The 25544-nt window shown below is 47.4% G+C and overlaps 2 protein-coding genes across 7 annotated transcripts in view; both read right to left on the reverse strand.

Moving 5' to 3' along the window:
- epn3b (epsin 3b) overlaps positions 1-15671 on the reverse strand; it is a 35988-nt gene extending 20317 nt beyond the window's left edge. For all 3 annotated transcript variants that reach the window (XM_064324737.1, XM_064324736.1, XM_064324734.1), the window contains exon 1: positions 15057-15671. The gene's annotated coding sequence lies outside the window, so the exon portion shown is untranslated. The remainder of the gene's footprint in view (positions 1-15056) is intronic.
- Positions 15672-19651: 3980 nt separating this feature from the next.
- mycbpap (mycbp associated protein) overlaps positions 19652-25544 on the reverse strand; it is a 27193-nt gene continuing 21300 nt past the window's right edge. For 3 of the 4 annotated variants that reach the window (XM_064323465.1, XM_064323466.1, XM_064323467.1), the window contains exons 18-19: positions 22115-22267; positions 19652-20816 (exon numbers count right to left, since the gene is read on the reverse strand). In XM_064323465.1, the coding sequence (XP_064179535.1) occupies positions 20721-20816; positions 22115-22267 (249 nt within the window). In that variant the 3' untranslated portion in view covers positions 19652-20720. Of the gene's footprint in view, positions 20817-22114; positions 22268-23263; positions 23950-25544 lie in introns of those variants that run through there. The other variant, XM_064323468.1, reaches the window with a different exon arrangement.

Raw genomic sequence — 25544 nt, forward strand, 5'->3', positions numbered from 1 at the left:
CACCCCCCCATCCTCTAGAGGCAGGGCCATGAGGGGCATTCACCCATAAACCACCACTGCAGCCAGGGGGCCCAGTCACAGCATAGCCAAAATCCAGCAGCCATCTCCAAATAACAAGAGGAAGAAAAAAAAAACACTTTAATTATGTTTCCTCGGTAACTGGGTCAAATTAATACCCTCGTTTACTGGCCTGGCAGGCAGCTTAATCTAGGACGACTTAAAAAGCTCCCCATTTTACACCTTAAACCTTCGTAATGGATTTTCACGGCTGTGTTCATGCGTGAGGTGACTGGCTCAAATACAGTTTAACACGTAATGCAGGGGTGGGCAATTCTGGTCCTGGAGGGCCACGGCAGGCTTTTGTTTCCACCAATCACCCTGGCTAAATGAGCTAAGCGGCTGTATACACCAACGTTGCTTCACTCGTAGAGGGACACATAGGGACACAAGAACAGTCTTCGGGAGTCATTCATGTGCTTATAAAAAATCTGTATACAGCTAAAATGTCAGGTGGTGTAAATGTCAGGGCCAATTAAGCAGTTAAGACCAGAAGGTGCCATGGAAACCAGAAGCAGATACGGCCCTCGTCACCCACCTCTGACTAACGGGTTACCTCCAGTGACCCCCATTTCGGTTTCTGTAATGGCAGACCCACTGGAACAGGTCTAGCAGGTTTTCCCGCTTACAGCTGGGTCACGATGGCCAGGTTCCCATGTTTTCACAGGACACCTCTGATCCAGGGGGTCCCCTGTCCGCAGCTGGACCTTTTCCGTTCCAAGACGAAAGACAACACTGACCCCAGATCAGCACTTCTGCTTTGAGTCACGCATGAGAGTGGCGTGCGGTGCAGAGGGGCGAAGCCGTCAAATCACCCGGTTCACCTGCACGCAGACGACAGCTTCCGATCCTTCAACATGTGATCACAGCAGCTTCTACCACAGATGTCCATCCATCCATCCATCCATTATCTAGACACGCTTATCCTGAGCAGGTTTGCGGGGGTGCTGGAGCCTATCCCAGCGTGCATTGGGCAAGAGGCAGGAATACACCCTGGACAGGCCGCCAATCTATCGCAGGGCTACACACACCATTCACTCACACATTCATACCTATGGGCAATTTGGGGTCTCCAATCAGCCTACCTGCAATCTTTGGACTGTGGGAGGAAACCGGAGTACCCGGAGGAAACCTACGCGGACACGGGGAGAACACGCAAACTCCACACAGAAAGACCCCAAGCCGAGATTCGAACCTACAACCTTCTTGCTGTGCTACCCACTGCACCACTGTGCTGCCTACCACAGATGTTTCAAACGAAAATTCCAAGGCTACCATGAGGAACACCGCTAAATATACACTGATTTCAGCTGACAGGCAAATGAGGTGTTGAACAAAACAAATGCCTATCTTAAGGCTGAGTGATATATAACACAATAATTACTGAATGTTTTTTAAGTTTCATAACAGTCATCGCCACCATGGGGAGTATTAGCTTCATTTTCTGTTTTTGTTTCTTTAATTATACCTGATGTGGTAGTTAACATTCTAACTTAAAACAGAGCTCACGTGAAATGCTTCCACAACCACAGATATTTACTGGGGAGTTGATAAGACAGCCAATCAGCAGCAAGGCCTTGCAGCTTCCACGTGATTGGCGAAAACACATCACGTGATCACTTGGAAGCTGTACGACCTCGCCGCCGATTGGCCGTCTTATCAACAGCCAACAGATATAAAGAGAGTTCCAGAAGGGTTGAGGAAAGAAGAGGAGCAGGTGCAGCATATGCAGAGGGCCGGGGTTTGAGGACTAGTTAAAGGGTTTAGGGACTGATTAAATGCGCTTGTGCAGCAGTAACTAGAACATCACACGCCTCGAAGGGGAACCCACGCTCGTCTGCCCTCTCAAATCAGTAGCGGAGGTAGCGGCAATGGGTGCACATAAAAAAGCACATAGCCTGGGCATTCCAGATTGGGGAGGAAAGGACAGAAAGGGGACGGCAGACTTTATTCAAGGCTCATGGATTCCCACTCGTTCTGGCAGCTTTTTTCATAAAGGGATGCTCAGCCAAGGCACACGTAGCCAGTTACAGTAAGCCGCGATGACATCATCGGCAGGCGAAGACAAGTATGGGCGTGTGGAGCCAAATACGGGGCATCCATGAGAGGCCGAAGTACAGAGAGCTCACACCCCAGCCTGGGACTAGTTAAAGGGGTTTTTGGGAGGAGTTGGGAACTGCCTGAATGAGTTGGGGAAAATGGGGACTGACTAAAAGCTTTAACCTGACACAGTACCGACAGCTTTGAACCCTGCCAGCATGCAGCCTGGGCCTCTCCCAGTTCACAGCACCACGCCCTGCCCTCTGAGGTCACCTTCGCTGTTTTCATTCATCACTGATGTCTAATCACATGACCCCCCTCAGAACTGCACCCTTCGCTCTTCTTTCCCCTCATCCCTCAGGTACCCAAACGTCAGCAAGGTTTTCCCCTCATCTCCCAGGTACCCAAACATCAGCAAGGTTTTCCCCTCATCCCCCAGGTACCCAAACGTCAGCAAGGTTTTCCCCTCATCCCCCAGGTACCCAAACGTCAGCAAGGTTTTCCCCTCATCCCCCAGGTACCCAAACGTCAGCAAGGTTTTTGGTGCAATCCGAGACAGGAGGAGCACGCAGGCCACAGGGGCTTGTGTTCTGATGCAAGTCGGCTGGCTAAGGCTAAAGGTGTTGGTTTAACAGATTATATGACTCCAGTTAAGCTGGTAAAAGGGTTTTGGTCAAACATAGCCTGGAGTTATGCCTAACTGAAAAGTAGTTTATTTTCCCTCTTAATCATCTCAAAATGTAATGCAAACTAAATATACAGCACCTTTTGCCATCGAATGGTCTCCTTTGTGATTTCTGTCAGTGACCACCATCATTAACTCACGAGCGAGATTTACATTTCTTATCCTGAACTCATGTGAATGTGGGTTAGTCATCCACATGAATCATCAAAATGAAAATATATTTTAGTCATCAAACAATAAACTGCCAAAACGGCTTACGAAAGAGTAGATAATACAAAAATGTGAAAGGAGGCCATTTTCTAAATTTTCTATTACTTTTGTTCCAAAACCTCATCTACATGTCCACCTCATTTGCGCTGCCAACAGTAAGTGAAAAATGGACAGAAAACTGTTGCTTCACTGGCCATTTTTAATTTTAAAAAATTGAGCAAGTTAGCTGTTGTACTTTTTCAAAAGAGGGACACATGGCCAAAGCACAGACAGCCAGTGACCTGTGACGACGTCACCGGCAGGCGAAGCTGAATGCGGGTGAGTGGGGCCGAAGCTGAGACATGTATGGCGTCAGGAGACCGAGGCACTGAGAGCTTCTGTCAGAGCCAGCCCATGCAGCAGAGCCTGCTTCTCTGTGTCTGAGATTGCCATGGCAACACCGTCCCCAGGGGAACAGTGAGAGGGAAAGTGTAACAGGCAGCCTATATTATACTGGACTAACCCGTTTCTCGCAAATGGCCGCGTGTGAGCACGCACACACACACACACGCGCGCGCACACACACACACACACACACACACACACACACACACGTGCACTGAAATAAAAGCATGCTCACTGTAAGTGATCGTTCCTGCAAGCATTAAAAAGCACAAGCCTACACACGCTGCAGACTAAAGAGCACAGCATCGGCATCAGGAAGAGCAGGGAAGCAGAGGCCACTCTGATGCTGCTGCATTCATTTATCAGCCACGTAAACATACACACACACGCTCACACATGCATGCGCGCGAGCCCACACACACACACACACACACTCATAGGCACACACACACACACACACAGGCAGGAGCGCATGCGCACACACATGCACATGCACGAGCGCACACGTGCACACGCGCGAGCCCACACACACACACACTCACAGGCACACAAACACACACACACAGGCACGAGCGCGTGCGCACACACTCACAGAGCTAGTCCATACTCCACATTTCTCTCAGAGCCAAAGTCAGCGATACCAGAGGCCTGCAGTGCGCTCCATTCTGACCCCTATGGGAAGTGCGTACTGAATAATTACCAGAGAAACCGGAGGGAGAGGAACACTGAGGGTTCAGCACTTAGATCATATTACTGATGGGGGCAGTGCAGCTACTTCTGGCGCAAACACCCTACGCAGCATCCCCAGGGACTGCAGAACTCCAGGCTAACCACATCCCCTCACAGTCCTAACCGCCATCACCCTCACAGTCCTAACCGCCATCACCCTCACAGTCCTGCTATCACCCTCACAGTCCTGCCATCACCCTCACAGTCCTAACCGCCATCACCCTCACAGTCCTGCCATCACCCTCACAGTCTGCCATCACCTCCAGTCCTAGCCATCACTCCTCACCCAGTCCTGCCATCACCCTCACAGTTCTGCCATCACCCTCACAGTCTAGCCACCCTCACAGTCCTCATCCCTCACAGTCCTGCCATCACCCTCACAACGCCATCACCTCACAGTCGCCATCACCCGCTCACCCAGTCCTGCCATCACCCTTACAGTCCTAACCGCCATCACCCTCACAGTCCTGCCATCACCCTTACAGTCCTAACCGCCATCACCCTCACAGTCCTGCCATCACCCTCACAGTCCTGCCATCACCCTCACAGTCCTGCTATCACCCTCACAGTCCTGCCATCACCCTCACAGTCCTGCCATCACCCTCACAGTCCTAACCGCCATCACCCTCACAGTCCTGCCATCACCCTCACAGTCCTGCCATCACCCTCACAGTCCTGCATCACCCTCACAGTCCTGCCATCACCCTCACAGTCCTGCATCACCCTCACAGTCCTGCCATCACCCTCACCCTGCATCACCCTCACAGTCCTAACCGCATCACCCTCACAGTCCTGCTATCACCCTCACAGTCGTAATTCGCCATGACCCTGGCAATTTTAACCACCACCACTCTTGCAAATCCTATTAGAAGCATCAGATTTATTTGTTATAGAAATACATTTTTAAAAACAAGGAAGAAAAATATCTATTGGGAGTCTAATCTGGGACATGAGCATGTGGTTGAGAAAAGATCAATGGGATGATAAACCACCCCTCCCTCTCCACCACAACCCCCCCCCCCCCTCCCCCAGAAGGCTCCTAAAGCAGGCAGGATGGAAAACAAAATAGAAAAAACGACCCAGAGCAGCATTACCGTAGGTGCACTCAACCATATTACCGGCAGTCCCTCCTTCAAAAAGCAAGCTAGAGATTTCTGCAAACATCCCACCTACCACTCTGGCATTTTGTGGCTGGGAACATTTCTCTAGGGTGCATTAACACGGAGGATGCTCAGTGCTGAAAAACAACCCCAGAGCAGCAAGTCAGTGGACAGCTCTGCGGGCATAGGAATAGGACGCCTGTATCAGGACCCAAGGGGGCCCAGTTTGGCTAATGTGGCCCTGGCTGCCCTCGAGGTCTCATGAACTGCTTCATAGGTGGTGCTTCAATGAGCTGTCAATCGCTGACTCTTCACCGCAGAACAAAAAAATCTAAATCAGTGCCATATTGACAGTGTACAGTAGCAGTTATCCCATTGTACAGAAGTCTCAGTGTCCAATCACACAGCTTGCAAGTTTAAAAAAAGTATACAGTGCAGGCCCTCTAATAGCTTGTGTGAACTTGAAAAGGCTGAGGCACCCCATGACTAAGGTTGAGTTTGCCGGCAGACACTGTGGCCCTCCGCCCCTCCAGGTCTACGGTTCAGACATGGGTCAGATACTTATTTGTTTTGGATTCAAATACTTTTCTGAGCTCTATTGATCTTGCCTGGTGTGACTGAGCCTGCCGATATGACCAGAAGGTAGGGTTTGCACTTTTTGAGAGTATTCCATTGGTTCCAATACACCAGACAAGATCAGCGTAGAAAATTCTGAATACAAAATAAATACATATTATAAAATAAAATAAATAGGGTTCAGTCAGCTTGCAGGCACTGTGACCCTCCAGGTCCAGGGTTCAGTAAGCTTGCAGGCACTGTGACCCTCCAGGACCAGGGTGGAACAGACCTTGCAGGCCCTATGGTCCTCCGAGACTAGAAAAGAGCAGGCCATGCAGGCACCGTGGTCCTCCAGGACTAGGGTAGAGTAGACCTTGCAGGCACTGTGGTCCTCCAGGACTAGGGTAGAGCAGACCTTGCAGGCACCTTTATCAAGGTGACACAGGCCCCCACAGACCCCTGGCCTGACCTTAGCTTGCAGGTTTTGCCTTCCAGTGAAAAAAAACTCCCGTGATTTGATCCATGTGAGGTAACATTACATTATTCATTTGCCCTCAAAGGCAAGTTCAGTCCTGGAAGACAAGCTACATGCTGCTCGCATTTCATATTTAAGCCGGTTACGTAACCCTCCCTGGGTTTTTCCTGGTTCTGCTCCGGAAAGCCAATTGCCGGCAGGACGTGGCTGGTGAAATAACACGGCGAAAGAAGCGGAAAACTTCTGCCGCTCCGCTAGCCACGGGGTCAAGGGTTAAATGGGCCGGGTCTGAAAACTCTGGAAAAACTCAAGCGGGTAGAAATCTGGATGGTCCTAGACCACATTATGAAGGAGTCCTAAGTGCAGTTAATCGAGGTGCAGTCAAGGTGCAGTTAATTCAGGCTCCGAAACACTCACCACTGAAAATGAACAATTTTAAGGTAATGGGTGTTGTGGACCCTACAGAGGTACACAACTGGGAGCAATCTCATTATTTTTAACGTTTCCATGAAAGGCAGCTTCCAAGCCTAGTAGTGTGGCATTCTCTGCAGGTACCAAGGTTTTTTTGTCCTTAACTTTCATGAAATGGCAAACAATTACACCTCAATGCCACAAAATATATTCACTTGATTTCAGTGACCAAAGAACTTGGTCTTATGCACGACAGGATTACATTTCACGCTCTTGCGCAATCACACAGCAAGAGGACTCTCAAAAGTCCACCCCAAATACAGGGGATATTGCCTCTTCGCACCTAAATGCTGCGTAATCCTCTCTGGGGTTTTCAGTGTTCGAACCCATTAAAAATAACCAATAAATAACCCTGAATGCTATCTTTATTGCTTTTTTAACAGCAATAACAACATAATCCATCAAACCAGGTGACCTAATCTGGCCACTTTTACAATCTACGGTCGATAAAATTTTAAACTCACATACACGGGTGTAGTCCTTTTTGCTCAAGGGCACAGCTAAGTTACCTCTCTCCCACTCACCCCCTTCCTCCCATCAGGATGTGTCACTGTGAGGACCCAAACTCACAGAACGTGGACATCTGTTTTCAAAAACAGTCGATTATCTGTCAGAGGCGTTTGCTCAGGGGGCGTGTCCAATTGTGGCATTCGTCAATAAAGACCTTGATAAGCAGAATCAGGTATTTTAGTGTTGGGTTAAAACACAAATCTGCAGCCCCACTGGCCCTTTTCAGATAAGACAGAAAACCCCCGGTCTACACCATATCACACCTGGGTCAAAATCTTATTTGAGATACTTTAACTTCAGGCGCGTGTTTGTAAAGTGAAACCCCTGATCCTGCGCTTGTGTTTTTTTAACAGCTCTCTCTTCACCTCCAGAGCACAGGGGTGAAGCCAGAGGCAAACCAGCCCCCCGTGTGCAGCGCTAATGCCCGTCAGATGCCTTTGGAGATGGGGGGGGGGCTCAGCTGGTGAATACAATGTCCTCACAAGTCTGTTCATATGGATAGTGTCACAAACTCATTATGTAACTATGACACCAGCAGCACCTCACCAGGGACCTTAAATGTGCATTGGGCAACCCAGCCTTGCATGGTTTGACAGCATTTGGGGTCAGAGTTACTTCAACACCACAGAAAACATTCAGGTTAGCACAAATACATACATCATTACATCCAGACATTCCTTTTTTTTGGAGTACTTTGCATCTCTCTTGCACACAAACATTCTCTTTCAGGCACACACACACACACACACACCAGCCCTGAATAATTCTTTATTTTGACCAATTTCACCTGCATTTTGAACAAACTGACATTAATAAATCAAACATGCAATGTGGTTCAACAAAACATTTAATAACACCTTTTTGACGAGTGCATGTTCAGTAATTTCAATACACGTCAAATACAAAAATAACTTGCTTGGCCAGGTTGTTGCCAAACTACAAGCCATGTTTACATTGACACCTTGTACTTGTACAAAATCTGAAGCCTTGAGCTATAAATGAAATACAGTGTGATGAACTAATGTGCTAAACATAAAAGAAAGAAAGAAAAGCAGACTCTGGCACTGTTAGCTCAATAACTGCCCTTTAACTGCTCAGATTACAAAACTGTTAAATGTTAAAGACTTTAAATTAGGCAAAAATGGAAAATGCATAATGGAGCCTAATCAGCTAATGGCTGGTATACTGCATCTTTTAAATGATGCTTCTAATCTGTATTCACAGCGTTATTATTTACTCAGTAATGTTGCACTGAATTATAATCGCTAATCATTCACTAAACCTGGGTAGACTGCGCATTTTAAAAATGAGTTTGCTAGCTTTTGCACCTTGTTCATCTTAGCTGGAAGATTTATGGAATGGCTGAGAGTGGCACCCATCTCCTTGTGTTTTTACATTAGTAACAAGAAGTACCGGTGTAAGATTTATGTGATGAGTGACAGTGATGTGGAGGTCCACATTTTGCACAGTCCCCAAACCAGGGCCACCGAGGTTGCTAGTTTTTCTTCTGGATAGTTAATTGCTTGACTAATGTCACTGATTGGCCAGAGACGGAACTCGCCTGGTGTCCCAGGTTTAAATCAGTCCTGAGTAGACGGGAGGAATGAAAGCTAACACTACTGACTTTGAGGGCCAGGTTTGAGCCCCCCTGTCTTAAGCTGTAAATTGGTTAGTAGGTAACTCCTCATTTAAATGCGGTAACTAGCTAGCGCTCATACAGGCGTGGCCTTCACGGGCTCACTAAATCAGACTGCCCCCGAAGCTGCCCAGATCTTCAGCTTTCCTTTGATTGGAGGGCCTGTTTTGTCCACACGCTCCCCATACAAACTGAAACGCCTGCAACACAGAATCAGCTCAACAATCAGCACTGTTGCTGTTGTTGTGGGTGGCCAGACCTCATATTTTGGGTGTGTTTAGGAGAAGTTTGTTTCCACCACATCATGTCATCATGTCTGTTTCCCATCTAACTGCATATTGTGATTAAATATTGTGCAAATCTGCAGGTTTTCTGAATCAATACAGACATCTGTCAAATAAAAACTAAACTGCATGCAGCGACGAATACATCTGCACTTTCAGAATGTAGCACACGTATGTTTTCTGCATTTTTTTCCATTTAAAAAAAAATGAAACTCAAAGAATTCTGTGTTGAGAACACTCATACACACACACACACACAACACACACACACCCACACACTAACGCACACTCACACACTGCTGATGTCAGCGTGATCCCGGAGGTCAGGCTTCTCTGTATCAGAGCCGTTTCCCAGGAGCCCTGTTGTGCGCTCCAGAGAAAGTGGAGGGAAACGTGCTGAGCTCAGCAGACTCAGCTCCTCCAGCCACACTTTCACACCCCGCCAAAGAGCTCCTTCTGCAGGGGAGCCAGCCCCGGGACGCCCCTGTTACTGGACACATCCACTGACTGATTACACACGTGGCTGCACGGATATATGCACGCCCACACAGGCACATAAACGTACACACACACACACACACACTCACACACACACAAATGAATGAACACACACGCCCATGCGTGTACACACACATATTCACAGAAATGTACACACACACACACACACACACACACACACATGTACTGTATAAACTTACACACACTTAAACAAACACACCTTTTCCACAGCAGCATGAGGGAATGGTTCTGTTTGCTCACGGAATGCTAAAACTGGAAGGCCCGGGCAGCACAGAGGGGGTCACAGATGACTCCTCACCCGCCGACAGAATAACAGTAAATCCCGCTCCTCGCCTGCAAATGGAGCCCGTGTGCCCAGATGATTCACTGTGTGAAGTCAATTCTGGCCGAATGAGTAACCAGCCTTGGACTCGCCATCCAGAAAACCAGATAGGCTCATATAAAAATAATTACACACAAGTCTCAGGCTTCAGCAATGTGACAACTTAACAGGAAAGCGCAACCGCATGGACCCAATGAATATTTATTTACATGAAGATGACATTAATAAATAAGGATCTAAGAAGTCAAAAATGAGTTGATTTCATCCGGCCTGTAGGATGAGGAAAATTCAAGCCAAAGTGCCAGACTAATAGTTTAAAAGTCCATAAAAAAAGTCATTTTGGAGAGCAGCAACGAATAAAAAAAATGCAAAAATCACTTAGCAGAGCTAAACTTTTCAGTTCAAAGATGAGAATTAATTGAATTTGCTGGTGGAATGAATTTCACCCTGAAGGGGAAACTTACCCCAGAAAACAGGCCGGAGCAGCCCGTTCAATGTCCTACAGTCATGCAAATCCGCGCCACGTTTTCCCGAATATTTACGGGGAGGGGTCAGACTTCATTTAGTAAATCCAGGGTTTGGGCTGACACAAAATACATGCCCCCGGCGTGTCCAGGACCAGCTGACCAAATTTAAAGACCCAAACCTAATTCGACAGAGAGGTTCCACTGAAAGATACTGCGATGCATGGTTATGTGGGTATAGGTATTCTAATGAAATCCAACGCTGGATTTTCACCAAGCCAGTGAACACACTGGAACTTTCCACAGTAGGAACCTTTAAAATGATGCCTTTCTGCAATATGTTTTGCAACGTTTCTGTTCTGCAGTGACCAGTCTTTTTATTTTGTTTTATGTTATGTACTATATCTTATGTAGCCCACCCCCCCCCCTCCAATTTATGTACATGTCTCAGATAAAACGCACAACTCGTTTAAAACACAAATGTTTACGTTTCTTAATGAAGCTGTACCCACTGCACACAACCATGAAAGTCTTGTACATGAAAATACAAACTTGCTTCATGCATGTGTAAGCATGAAATATGCTTCCCTCGATTCAAAAGTGTTGCTGATCTTAAATGACTCATATCATATCGTATTTGGATGTAACTGTCCTTGTTTTACCTTTGGAAAGATAACAGTCAGACACTTTCAGCATTTTCAAATGGCGGATCATAAGACTTCCCTGTATTACATCAAGCTAGCTTTAGCATGTCTTTCTTTTTTTAATTTTTTAAATGAAGTAATTTCACATGTCTCTTCCATTGCACAGCAAAGAGAAACAACAAACAACATTTCCCTGTTAATAAATCATTTTTGTCAAAACTGTCAGACAGAACCCTATAGCGGACTCCAAGCGTTCGATTCCAAACACTGATTTATTTTATTTTTTATTTTTTTGACATCCACATCTCCTAACCGTAACTTGTAACCCTGACCACTTGGCAGTCACGTAAACAGTCACGGGAACATGACTGCCCCGCGGCCGTGAGCAAAACACCAAAGCCACAACTGTCATTCTGTCATTCGCAATTCCGATGACCGGCGCTCCACTACTGGGTCCATCACTTCAAACGAACGAGTGCAAACTGGGTGGACTGCCAGTTTTCTTGGGCAAAATAAGCATTATTGTAGCACTCATGACACACTTATTACATCCACCCACACGGTCCCAATGGGTCCGCCCACTTAAAGTCTTCCGAAAAGAACAAAACCGAGGCACTGGAAAGCCAACATTGATTTTCTTGAAATTAGTTTCATGATTGCTTGCTTCCTTTCATTTCCCCAACAGTAGACTTCAGATGAAAGGATTTAATCACTTGTCCTTGTTACAGGACGTTCTACCATACCCGAACAAGCACTAGAATTTGGAATTCTATTCAAATAACTCCTTTTTGTGTTTAACAGCCCAAGATTTTTCACAATTTTGTCCATCATCAACATCTTTATTTTCCAAAAGCCACTCAATTTTTTTCACAAGTCAAACCAAAGCGAGTGAAACTGAAGACATAAAATATGTGAATATCTAACTACACCACCTTTCTGTGTTCAGCAGTTTACACAGTTCTAATGATGCCACACATCCCAAACATTCCCCCGCCAGTGGTCACACACATTTCCCACAGATCTCTGATTGGCTCAGAAGAATTCCATGTGTAGAATCCTGGGTCATGTGAAGTTCCATTCCTTTCAAAGAACCCTATACTGACCAGTCAGGGTTCCGTTTGTACGATTGTGGTTCAGATCAGTGGTTCTAAAACAGCCCAGGTATTTTACATCGCCAGTGATTGATATACTGCATCTTGTCCTTCACATTGTGATAAGAATTGTGATGGGGCCGTTGTGTTGTAAAAGACACCATCCATCTGTCACAAAGCCCTTAATCATGCAAAGCTGGGCTTGTTTTTCTTCTTTTTTTGTGCTCGATGCTGCACGGTCAAGCCACCGATTCGCGGATCTGAACAAACCCTAGATGGATCCTCCGATTCAGTGTGACCACTAGATGAGCCCATCCACTTATTGTTCAGATCGGTGGCTATGCTGAGTCTGGCTAATGAGATGACCCTACAGGAGGAAAAACCGATAGGCAGCTCAGAGGAGAGAGGGAATATATGCACAGTCTTGCACTGGCGTACAAGCACAACATCAGGAAATGTCCACTTTTCAGCAGTAACCTCTCGAGTTCCCTTACAGTTCCCAGAGATGTTAACTGGATCCAGGTCAGTGATAGGTCTTTCCTTCAGTCACAAGCCAGCCATTAAGTTCCCAGTAGTTTCTCAGTCAATCATTCAGTGACCCAATCAGAAAGCATTATAGGCACACGCTCTACCTTTAGAAACCTCGGCCCTGATCCAGGAGGCCCATAGAGTCTGCTACATGTTGCTGTCAACTCCTCAGAACTTAATTTACCAATTAATACAGCCAATTACGCAATTAACTCACTTCAACTGTTTTCTACGGTCTGATTGTTTTTTGCCGATTTGGTCTGTGGCATGCTGTGACTAGGGTTATGAACCTCTTCTCTAGCTGAATCTAAAACACAGGAATTTGTCTTCTTACGTCTATCATACTGAAACACGGAATCAGCCAAAAAACAAAGACTAGAGTTCTTTTTATTCATGTTGGACTCCTGGAGGGCCACAGTGTCTGCTGGTTTCGTGGTGCGTTTTTGCACTTACAAACTTAATCTAAGCCACCGACTGGCTAAAGAGTCAGTACCTCTGGTTTCCTAGGCCTAAAGTGGCAGCTGATTGAAATGAAACCACAAAACACCTAATGACACTGCAGCCCTCCAGGACTTCAGTTTGCCACCCCTGTTGCACAATGCTTGTTAATTGACACTCATTTCAGGCACCAATCTAAAGGCCTGGGCAGACCAAGCTTGGCCCGAAGGGCAGAGTTTAAGCATCACTGGTTTAGAGAATGAGTCTTTTTTTCCCCCGGGTAGGGCTAGGAACTGTTGGCTAAATGCAATTGTGTTCTGAACAAGTCCTGATCTTGCCCCACTTCTAATGACGTATAAAGAACCAGTGGTCACCAATTATTTATTTCTTTCCTTCAAATGTTAAATAAATTAGTTTATGACCGGGCATAACCCCCTCCTCCTGTAACTGCGTGACAGGGATAGTCCTTAAAAAATAAAGAAATAATGTAAAGTCACCAGCAAGCGATGCACCACCTGGCACCTGGAAAGCTGCAACCAAAAGGCTGTGTTCCAGTTCTCATTAACATGGTGAATTAACTATCGGTCACAAACGGCCATTGTCCTGTGAACTAGACACGAAAAGGAGTCTGGATGCAGTGATCCCACGGTCCGGGGGTGGGGGGTGGAGACAGTTCTGACCTTGATACAGAGAGCAGTAAAGGACGCGTTTACAGATGTACCAGTGTCCTACGTCGCTGGTATCTGGCATCACCAACTGACCCAAACAAACAAGAGGCGCCTGCACATACAAGTTTTATAGAGTGCTGGCCATACGCAAAGAACGAGCTACCGACTGTAATAAAAGGAAATTACCAAAGTTTTACTTTTAATCGTCTTTCAGCTTTAGCCTATTAGGTTACGTTTTTGTTATGTTGACGACGCTCCATTCAAAGTTACAGGAAACGAAACCAATCTTCCTGTGGTTTGATTAGGAAACCTCTATTGAATGGTGATGTGTGTGTGTGTGTGCGCGCGCGCGAGCTTATTAGCCAATGCATTTATTACTATAACAACACAAATACACTCACGCTACAAATTGTTGCCTTTTTCGCCATTGAAGGATAAAGTAACTTTAACAAACAAACAGTTTACAAATAGTTATTTTTAAATTAAATTATTTCTAAGACTTCTTAAAGAAAGCCTATAATGGACTATTTACAATGCACTTCCAAATCTACAAATCAGAAACGGACTGAATCTCGAGATAACTGCCACAAGTCACAACTATGCCAAATAGACTAACCGTCAATACAATTAATGTTCCGTTTTTTTAAGGATGTATTTTTATTTGTATTTTTCTTACAGATTATCTACAAAAACTGTTAGTACGCTAAAACGACTACGTTCGGCATCACTTTTCGACGCATCCAATAACTGGCGATTGGCGGGGGGTGGGGAGAGGGTAGACGGGTCGATTCACAGTAAGTCAAGTTTACAGATCTAGCAGTAATTATAACACAACTCTGCGGTGAAATCGTCCCCGGTGTTTCTAGTAGCAGCCTCCGTACGACCCACTTTGATTCCCACCAACTTCAAGCGGACAAATCTCAAACCCAGGTAGCTCAAGTAGATATCCAGCGCAAGCTCGGGGAAGCTACAGAAACGGTTACACAATGCAAACTTCCAACAGCGTAGCCAGCTCATTGATCCCTTTCGCTGTGCCTGAGGACACCACCCATAAAACAAGCACCGATATTTATCCGCATCGTGCAGAATCTTGCGGCAAATCAAACCTAGCGAGCCAGAGCAAGTGTAACACTGTGACTCGGCTTTGGACGCATGATTTCCAAATAGAAACCTTCTTTAAAATTATTCTTTTCCACCAGCATAAATCGGGTTGATCCAGTTGCAGGACCAGCATTTCCCTTACCTCGCGCATCGCCGATCATTTGCCTCCAAACTTCAGTTCCATCGCAGCGGCCGTCTTCCCCATTGCAGCTTTCGTTCCCTTTTCAATAGCCCGACTCAGTTCTCAGCAACAAAAGAGTCCGATAAAGGCTACGAAAATGGCCTAAAAAATGTCGCCAGGAGAAATTTAAAGCGGGGCCTTACGATTTGTGCTTTGGGTCCCGAATCGATACGCGATCCCCCCCGTTGTGTTCCGACGTTCGGGGTCCGGGCAAAGTTGCCGATCCTTGTGTGTCACTATGTAAAAACAGCCGCCGAGCCCGCATATAACAGGGAAAACTCCAAAGCAGACGCACAGAAACGGGGAGATGGGGGCGGGGAGGGGTGCGCGCTGCCTGCCTGCCTGCCTGCCTGCCGAGTCAGGATTTAACCCACTCTCTCCCAAAGCGCAGCTAGACCGCATTTGAGAGAGCGAGGACAGAAGTGGCGTGTCAACCGCAGGTGGTTACTATTTATTTAACACGCACTTTTTCCCTCCACCTCGCTCTTTCATGAAATAAAATAGCGTTTATTTTTGTATTTTAAGTCGATGTATAGTAGGCTATACTTTTGGCCTTTCTCTGTTGTTAGGGCACGTCTTCCAGCAAAAAAGTGACTGACCTTTGGAATTACATGAAAACCGGAGTTTCCCGACCTCTCTGGTGCCTAGAAACACGACACAGACGTGTTTTTCAAAGCCATACAAGCTCCCTTGATAATATTGCAGCTAGGGGCCTATATGCTTCAGATGGAGTGGCTGAAAACAATAACGCGAAGCACTACACCGACCACATTTCTTATGCAATCTATTGTAGACCTCCAATGGAAGTTTGTCTGTAGCCTACTTTCCTTCTGAAAAAAAAAATTAATAAAAATCAATCTTGATCCACGCTCTAACACGCCGTTAGTAGCTAGTATGCCTCGGGCTACAAGCTAGGCGATATAAATTACTAATATGAACACATGGAATGTTGTGGTTACTATCAGTATTCTCTTAATCATTGCTGCTTGTGAACATTGCGTCATGCGAACGAACACTAGTTTATCCAGGTGTTCATAAAGAGGATGACCTGTTGTGTGGACTACCATACCGTATATGCATTTTGCCTACTTAAGGAGAGAGAGACACAATCTGACCAGAGACGCGCGCTGCTGTTCACTGTTCATTAATAACTTTTTTTTTTGTTTTTTTTTTGGAGGTGGTGGGGGGTGGGCGTCAGTTTCTGCACCTCCTCCACCGTCGTGTTGGTACTTCATGCCACCATCTCTTCATCTCTTTATTCGTATATTTATTTATACACAGATGGCCGTCGGTGTTAAGATCGGAATCTGACTCATTACTCAAAACAGCAATGAACCGTGCGTGTTTCTGTCTTGTCAATGGTGTGACTGTAAGAGCAGGCGGAGTCTAATCTCATTAGAGGATTAGCTCCCCCTGCCCCTCGCGCTTCCACACAAGGGGTGTTTATATTTGGGTGAGACAGCGAGGATGAAGTGGCGAGACAGAGGCAACATTCGTTCCTTTATCAGAATGTCCCAGAAGATCTGGCATTACTAAATCCTCACAAAACCTATGCTCTCAAACATCGCATTTAAGTCATGTCGTAGAACGTACAGCCTACATTTGACAAACACTCATATAAAGTACTACATTCTCTGACATCACTTCACAAAATCTCACATAACCTTGACTGCTGAAACATCAAATTTTTTGCTAAATCTCTTATGAGCTACATTCTCAGGGTTTACACGTTACAACATACCTCTCTTGGTTCTACCCCTGAGGGAACTACCCATGAACTCGGTATGTGAAATGCGAGAAATCGAGATTTCTCTCTTTTTCGTCTTTCTTTTACGGCGGTGTCGCATTGCCACATTATAAAACGACTACACTGAATCACACAAAAAAAAACACTGAAAAATTCCTGTGCGCAGAGGAAGACGAAGAAAAAGACGATGACGGGGGGCTTGGGGGCAGGTTGGGGGAGTTATGCTGGAGTGTGGAGCTGCAGAATGGGGGTGGGGGTTCCACAGGTATGTGAGGTGTACAGGGGGGTGGGGGTGGGGGGCAGCAGGGAGCAGACAGGGCCCCAGACAGGTCTTATGTAAGGACAGGCAGTGATGCAAATACTGTGCTCCGGAGGGGGGGCGTTGGTGTCAGACGTTTTGGTGGGGCCCTCTGTAACGGGGGGCTCAAAAAAACACACCCCCTGTGTGTGTGTGTTGGGGTGGGGGGGGGGGGGGCATAGCACCGTCACCCCGCCTGCAGTAGCCCCCACTCTCACCCGGGACAGAGCTTCATCGGCTACACTGCTGCGGATCAGAATGCACTCAGAAGGGCGAGACCGTTTTAGAGCACGCTCAGAAGAATGAGTGTTGGTGAGCGCGAGCTACCGCGTCTCACCACGCCCGCTGTGGTCCCTGTGACTCCACACGGTCAAACCTTCATTTCAAAATGTAAACACAAGCTGAGCTTCACAGCGTAAGGGACTCCTGAGACACTTTGTGTGTGTGTGTTTACTCAGCACACAGTCCTTATCCAGACGCATGTTTGTGTGGTGCGTGTGCTGGTAGCCACATGTCTGCATATCTTATCCCAAGGCCACGGAAGCAGGACCCCACTGTAGGGGGCCGGGTACCTTCAGGTCCAGAGTACAGGGCCCTCATCACAGCATTAGTGAGATGAGGGCTGAGGGTTGTATGTGTGTGTGTGTGTGTTTAGAGTGTGTGTGTGTGTGTGAGTGTGTCCAATATGTGGGATCACATGAGTGAGTGCAGGCATGCATGTTTGAGTATGTATGTGTGTATGTGTGACAAGGCGTGTGTGTGTGTCTGTGTGTGCATGTCTATATGTGTGCATGTTTCCCTTGTGCGTGTGCTGTGCACTTGTGTGAATGCCTGTGCAGTCTGTGAGAGAGACATCAGACCAGCAGCTCTTCCACACTGAAAACAGAGCAGAACTCTCAGGAATTTCCCAGTTATGGAAACATCAGTGCGCAGCCCCTCCCACCCCCCAAGCCCCTGCCCCCTATAACACGCACCACCTCATTAACATACACGTGACCCCACCCTGTCCCGCTCTGTCGTACCCCACCCAACCCAAACTCACCCCGCAAGCTGCAAAAACCAAAAGAAGCGAAAATGTCTACAATGGGACAGGTGTGACTCATGCCTGAAGGCCAGCTAATGCAGACAGATTTAATGCAGAGCGCTTTTCTAAAGGTTTTCAGAGCACAACTGAACTACACGCGAGAGAGGAATAGGAGGGAGGGAGGGAGAAAGAGACCTCAGCTTACACGCCTTCACCTAAGGCTGTGCGCTACCAGGCAGTTAAACTGCGCAGGCCTTGCCTCCGCTGCAGTGTGAGCGCAGTCAGGCACATAACTGTGCTGCCTGTGTCCTTACTGCAGCGTGTGTAGGTGTGAGATATCTGTCAGTGCTGCAGTACGTGTGGGTGTGGTCTGAGATATCTGTCGGTATCGCAGTGAGAGCAATGTCAGATATCTGTCTGTACTGCAGTGAGTGCGGTGTCAGATATATGTCTGTACTGCAGTGAGTGCGATGTGAAATATCTGTCAGTCCTGCAATGTGTGCGATCTGAGATATCTGTCTGTACTGCAGAGTGTGGTGTGAGGTATCTGTCAGTGCTGCAATGTGTGTGGTCTGCGATATCTGTCTGTACTGCAGAGTGTGGTGTGTGAGATATCTGTCTGTACTGCAGTGAGTGTGGTCTGAGATATCTGTCTGTACTGCAGAGTGTGGTCTGAGATATCTGTCTGTACTGCAGAGTGTGGTGTGAGATATCTGTCTGTACTGCAGAGTGTGGTCTGAGATATCTGTCTGTACTGCAGAGTGTGGTATGAGATATCTGTCTGTACTGCAGTGTGGTGGGAGATATCTGGCCTTACCCCTTGCAGAGTGTGTATGAGCAGATGTCTGTCTGTAGTGCAAGTTAAGAGATGAGGAGAATATCGGTCAGTACTGCAGAATGGCGAGCAGAATTCTCTCTGTACGCTGACAGTGTCGGTGGGGCAATACCTGAGCCTAGCCTCGCCGTGGTGTGCAGTGAGTGTATATTCATGTGGAACAGAAGCGTGTTCCTCTTCCCTTGGCTCTAAACAGTGAAAAGACAAACTGGTAATTAAAGGAAGAGTGAGAGACAGAATTGTAATGAAAAGGCCCCAGGGCCTCAGCACTACAGACATGAAACAGCAGCAGAAGCAGTGAGTGCAGTGTCAGATATCTGTCTGTACTGCAGTGAGTGCGGTGTCAGATATCTGTCTGTACTGCAGTGAGTGCGGTGTCAGATATCTTTCAGTGCTGCAATGTGTGTGGTCTGAGATATCTGTCTGTACTGCAGAGTGTGGTGTGAGATGAGATATCTGTCTGTACTGCAGTGAGTGCGGTCTGAGACATCTGTCTGTACTGCAGAGTGTGGTATGAGATATCTGTCTGTACTGCAGAGTGTGGTGGGAGATATCTGAGCGCTTTACCCGCCTGTGGTGCAGTGAGTGTATATTCATTGAGCAGCAGCTGTCCTTTCCTCGGGCTCTACGTAGTATAAAGACAAACTTGTAATTAAAGGAAGAGTGAGAGACAGAATTTTAATGAAGAGGCCCCCAGGGCCTCAGCACTACAGACATGAAACAGCAGCAGAAGCCACCGGAACATTCCGTCTCTGTGACCGCACCACAGCCGCCCGCATCAGATGTGGCCGGGGGACCACAAACTACCACCTGACGCCCTGGAGGCCCTCAGCCATGATTGGCTGTGGCGGCCCCCGCGCTCAGTACCTGCAACCAGCGGAGATGGAACATTGTGGGGAACATTCTGGAACGCGTGTTCCCTCACCTTCATCACCTTTGGCTTTGTGCTAAACAGGCCGGAAAAGAGCCCAGAAACATAGAAGCCCCCACCCCAGAACGGACAAGCTCCACGGTCAATATAACAAGACAATTTATTACACCGTTTTCTTCTTGGAGTGCGCTAACGTCATCGTTCTCGTTTGTAAATGGGACCCGTGTGGGTTCCTGGCCGAGCAGGCAGCATTATGCGGATCGTTGTGCTGAGCGTTAAAAAGCCACACGTCGCATTTTTTATCTGAAGACAAAATGGTGCTGAAACGAAGAATCCGGAAGAAGCAGGAAGAAGGCTGGTCTCTGTCACAGCGGAGAGGCGAAGGAGAACCCTCAGAGCCGCGCGAGCGCTGCGTAACCGAAGGTGTATTTGCTCAGTGCGTTTCTCTTACTCCACACCCCACGTTTCGCAATGACCTCGGCGGCTAACGAGTCCCAGGGAACAGTTTTCTGGTGAAAAGTCGGTGAAGCGGCATCTAGGCACTCAGGTAAAAAAACCGGCTACGTTTGATTGAAAAGTGAGAGTTAGCCAGGCTATATCTGGGTAAAACCTGAGCTATGGTGGGGATAACCTAGTCCGTTTATGCCCATCTCCCAGCCTAATCCATCTCACGCCCGAGATCTCCACCCATCTAGACATCTAGTCTCCGGCTTTTTCTCACTGGGGTATGAGGAGAGGCTTATTAAACACATTTACAATCATGATAATGGATTTTCCATAGAAGCAGAGTGAAGGTGTGGTCAAACAGAGAGGGGGTGTGGCTTCAAGGAGGGGGATGTTGTCTCTGGATTCAGATGAATGCACTCGATTGGTCCAGCTGCTCACTCTGAACCTCCTCCAGCAGGTCACACAGAGAGTCCACCATGGACTCCATCAGCACACACACCTGGAGACAGGGGTAAAAGGGGCAATAAATAATGAAGACAGAGACAGGAGGAGCAAGTAGTACTGGAGACTGAGACAGGATGGGTAGTCAGTATCAGAGTCAAGGGAAGAAGTGGTAACTAATCAAGAGAACAGAAGTGAGGAGCAAATCATATAGAGGACAGCAGTAGGAGGGGCAATTACTGAAGAAAACGGGGGCAAGAGTGGTAGTTAAAGCACAGGAAGAGAGGAAGGGGCCAGGAGCGTCTGTTTTCTCATACGTGCGTGCCCCCACACGTGTTCACACAGGTGCGTGCTCCCACACACACTCAGCCTGACTAAGAGCCCGTGGGCTGTTTTCCGCTCGCTGAACTTCCCCGCACACCGCGGTCAGCCTGGAGTAATTGGTCATGAACGGTGTGCTCGTCTCAGATCGCGCCGTACGCTCACATTTAATGAGCTCTGACTGGCTGCTAAGCACCTGTCAGTCACCCAGCTGCCACTACTGCTACGCAGAGTAATGCAGTGCAGTGTACTGTAACACAGTGTTTTGTAATGCAGTGCAGTGTTCTGTAATGCTGTGTTCTGTTATGCAGTGCAGTGTTCTGTAATGTGATGCAGAGTTCTGTAAAGCAGAGTTCTGTAATGCAGTGCTGTGTTCTGTAACGCAGTGCTGTGCAGTGCCGTGTTCTGTAATGCAGTGCAGTATTCTGTAACGCAGTGTTTTGTAATGCAGTGCAGTGTTCTGTAATGTGATGCAGAGTTCTGTAAAGCAGAGTTCTGTAATGCTGTGTTCTGTTATGCAGTGCAGTGTTCTGTAACACAGTGTTTTGTAATGCAGTGCAGTGTTCTGTAATGTGATGCAGAGTTCTGTAATGCAGTGCTGTGTTCTGTAATGCAGTGTTCTGTAATGCAGTGCTGTGTTCTGTAACACAGTGTTTTGTCATGCAGTGCTGTGCAGTGCCGTGTTCTGTAATGCAGTGCTGTGTTCTGTAACGCAGTGTTTTGTCATGCAGTGCTGTGCAGTGCCGTGTTCTGTAATGCAGTGCAGTGTTTTGTAATGCAATGGTCTGTAATGCAGTGCAGTGTTTTGTAATGCAGTGCTGTGCAGTGCCGTGTTCTGTAATGCAGTGCTGTGTTCTGTAACGCAGTGTTTTGTCATGCAGTGCTGTGCAGTGCCGTGTTCTGTAATGCAGTGCAGTGTTTTGTAATGCAATGGTCTGTAATGCAGTGCAGTGTTTTGTAATGCAGTGCTGTGCAGTGCCGTGTTCTGTAATTCAGTGCAGTGTTTTGTAATGCAGTGCTGTGCAGTGCACTCACTCGCTTGTGCAGGTGTTGGCGGTATCTCTCCTGCAGCTCAGGGCTGAGGTTGTCTGGGCTGGCGGGGGCAGAGGGCGGAGCCCGACTGAGAGGCTTCCCTGTCCGTCCAGTGCGCCTCTCCTCTCGAAACTTCCTCTTACTGGACGTGCCCTCCTGGGGGAGAACACACACACACACACACACACACATGCACATACACATGCACACACACGCACGCACGCACACACACAAACCATACACATACAATTACTCCAGTCTAACCGCGGTGTGCGGCGTGGCTTAGCGAGCTGAAAACAGCCCACGGGGATCTTGTGTGTGCTGATGGAGTGTGTGCATGTGTGCTCACTCGGTGTGTGTGTATGTGCGTGTGCGTGTGTAGGTGTGTGTGTGTGTGTGCGTAGGTGTGTGTAGGTGTACATCCCTCTCACATGCTGCTACAGCCCAGATGGACTCTGGACGGGGGTTGTGCTGTGCATGTGTCAGAATTCACGCAGAGAAGAAGCCGCTCGGAGAGCAGGTGGACGTTTCTGCACACAGCCCCCGTTTCCATGGCTCCCAGCTCAAATAACCAGCGCTCAACAACAGGCTCCGAGGCTACCGCCACCGTCCCGAATCCCCTGAAGCCCTGATCTCCCAGCTGCGCAACCAGAACAGCTACTCTGTTTCTGGCCGTCTCCTCTGACCGCTCACCTGCTCTGTTTCTGACCGTCTCCTCTGACTGCTCACCTGCTCTGTTCCTGACCGTCTCCTCTGACTGCTCACCTGCTCTGTTTCTGACCGTCTCCTCTGACTGCTCACCTGCTCTGTTTCTGACCGTCTCCTCTGACTGCTCACCTGCTCTGTTTCTGACCGTCTCCTCTGACTGCTCACCTGCTCTGTTTCTGACCGTCTCCTCTGACTGCTCACCTGCTCTGTTTCTGACCATCTCCTCTGACTGCTCACCTGCTCTGTTTCTGACCGTCTCCTCTGACTGCTCACCTGCTCTGTTTCTGACCGTCTCCTCTGACTGCTCACCTGCTCTGTTTCTGACCGTCTCCTCTGACTGCTCACTTGCTCTGTTTCTGACCATCTCCTCTGACCACTCACCTGCTCTGTTTATGACCGTCTCTGACTGCTCACCTGCTCTGTTTCTGACCATCTCCTCTGACTGCTCACCTCCTTTGTTCCTGCCCGTCTCCTCTGGGAGCTCACCTGCTCTGTTTCTGACCGTCTCCTCTGACTGCTCACCTGCTCTGTTTCTGACCGTATCCTCTGACTGCTCACCTGCTCTGTTTCTGACCATCTCCTCTGACCGCTCACCTGCTCTGTTTCTGACCGTCTCCTCTGACCGCTCACCTGCTCTGTTTCTGACCGTCTCCTCTGACTGCTCACCTGCTCTGTTTCTGACTGTCTCCTCTGGGAGCTCACCTGCTCTGTTTCTGACCGTATCCTCTGACTGCTCACCTGCTCTGTTTCTGACCATCTCCTCTGACTGCTCACCTCCTTTGTTCCTGCCCGTCTCCTCTGACTGCTCGCCTGTGCTGTTATACAGATTGGGCTGCAGCAGAAACATTGGCACACAGGCAGCAGGTGACGTCACTGTACAGTGGGCACATGGGCTGAGAGAAAGCCAGTGATCATAGAGAGTGATGTCATAACCGAGTTCTGTAACTGGGTCATTACAGAGGGCCTGGAAACTGGTTTCCAAAGTCTCTCTCTCTCTATCTCTCTCTCTCTTGCTTTCTCTCCCTCTCTCTCTCTCTCTCTGTAACTCTCACAGACACACACACACACACACACACACAAAAACACACACGTAGAAAAATACACACATGCGCTCACACATACCCACATGCCTACACTCACGCACAGAGACACATGTACACACACACTCTCTGCTGTGATCAGATCCACTCCAGAGAGATGGAATGGAGGTGTTTGTGTTCATAACAATGACTCAGAGATTGTCCCACTTTGTGTGTGTGTGTGTGTGTGTGTGGTGTGAGATCTGTCGTAGTTTAGTTTTCTTATAACCAATCAGATTGTTCTCCATCTGTTTTTTTAAATTCTGCCAGGCTGGGTGAAACATATTGTGTTACAAAATACAAAAATAGTAAATACCGTCCTAATAAACACATCTAGAAGTTAAAATCAAGATGGTGCATGTGGCACATAGGTATAAACCAAATCAAATAAAAGCAAGCAGCCCATATTACACACAAAACAAATTAATGTCTACACATCCTTCAGATAAATTTAGCTGAAACGCTGCCTATCCTTGGTCCCAGTGTGCCAGGTAAAATCTGCCTTTTGTGTGCATTAGACTCCAGTTTAAATATGTCCTTGCCTCTCCATTTTGATGTGTGTGCTTTTTTATTTAACTTGCTTTCCTGATTGCAGCAGGGCTTTTTGCTCATTTTCTTCTTAAATACATCATTCAATATCAGCAGCAATGCTCTGTTCAGCCTGAAAGGCTAACTGTAATGCTCTGTTTGGCTTGCAAGGCTAACTGTAATGCTCTGTTTAGCCTGTAAGGCTAACTGTAATGCTCTGTTCAGCCTGTAAGGCTAACTGTAATGCTCTGTTTAGCTTGCAAGGCTAACTGTAATGCTCTGTTCAGCTTGCAAGGTTAACTGTAATGCACTGTTTAGCCTGAAAGGCTAACTGTAATGCTCTGTTTAGCCTGCAAGGCTAACTGTAATGCTCTGTTCAGCTTGCAAGGTTAACTGTAATGCACTGTTTAGCCTGAAAGGCTAACTGCAATGCTCTATTTAGCCTGTAAGGCTAACTGTAATGCTCTGGTTGGCATGCAAGGCTAACTGTAATGCTCTGTTTAGCTTGCAAGACTAACTGTAATGCTCTGTTTAGCTTGCAAGGCTAACTGTAATGCTCTGTTTAGCCTGTAAGGCTAACTGTAATGCTCTGTTTAGCCTGTAAGGCTAACTGTAATGCTCTGTTTAGCCTGCAAGGCTAACTGTAATGCTCTGTTTAGCCTGTAAGGCTAACTGTAATGCTCTGTTTAGCCTGTAAGGCTAACTGTAATGCTCTGTTTAGCCTGTAAGGCTAACTGTAATGCTCTGTTTAGCCTGCAAGGCTAACTGTAATGCTCTGTTTAGCTTGCAAGGCTAACTGTAATGCTCTGTTTAGCCTGTAAGGCTAACTGTAATGCTCTGTTTAGCCTGTAAGGCTAACTGTAATGCTCTGTTTAGCCTGCAAGGCTAACTGTAATGCTCTGTTTAGCCTGTAAGGCTAACTGTAATGCTCTGTTTAGCCTGTAAGGCTAACTGTAATGCTCTGTTTAGCCTGCAAGGCTAACTGTAATGCTCTGTTTAGCCTGTAAGGCTAACTGTAATGCTCTGTTTAGCCTGTAAGGCTAACTGTAATGCTCTGTACAGCCTGTAAGGCTAACTGTAATGCTCTGTTTAGCCTGCAAGGCTAACTGTAATGCTCT

Source organism: Anguilla rostrata, chromosome 2, assembly GCF_018555375.3.
Source record: "Anguilla rostrata isolate EN2019 chromosome 2, ASM1855537v3, whole genome shotgun sequence".
Classification (NCBI taxonomy): Eukaryota; Metazoa; Chordata; class Actinopteri; order Anguilliformes; family Anguillidae; genus Anguilla; species Anguilla rostrata.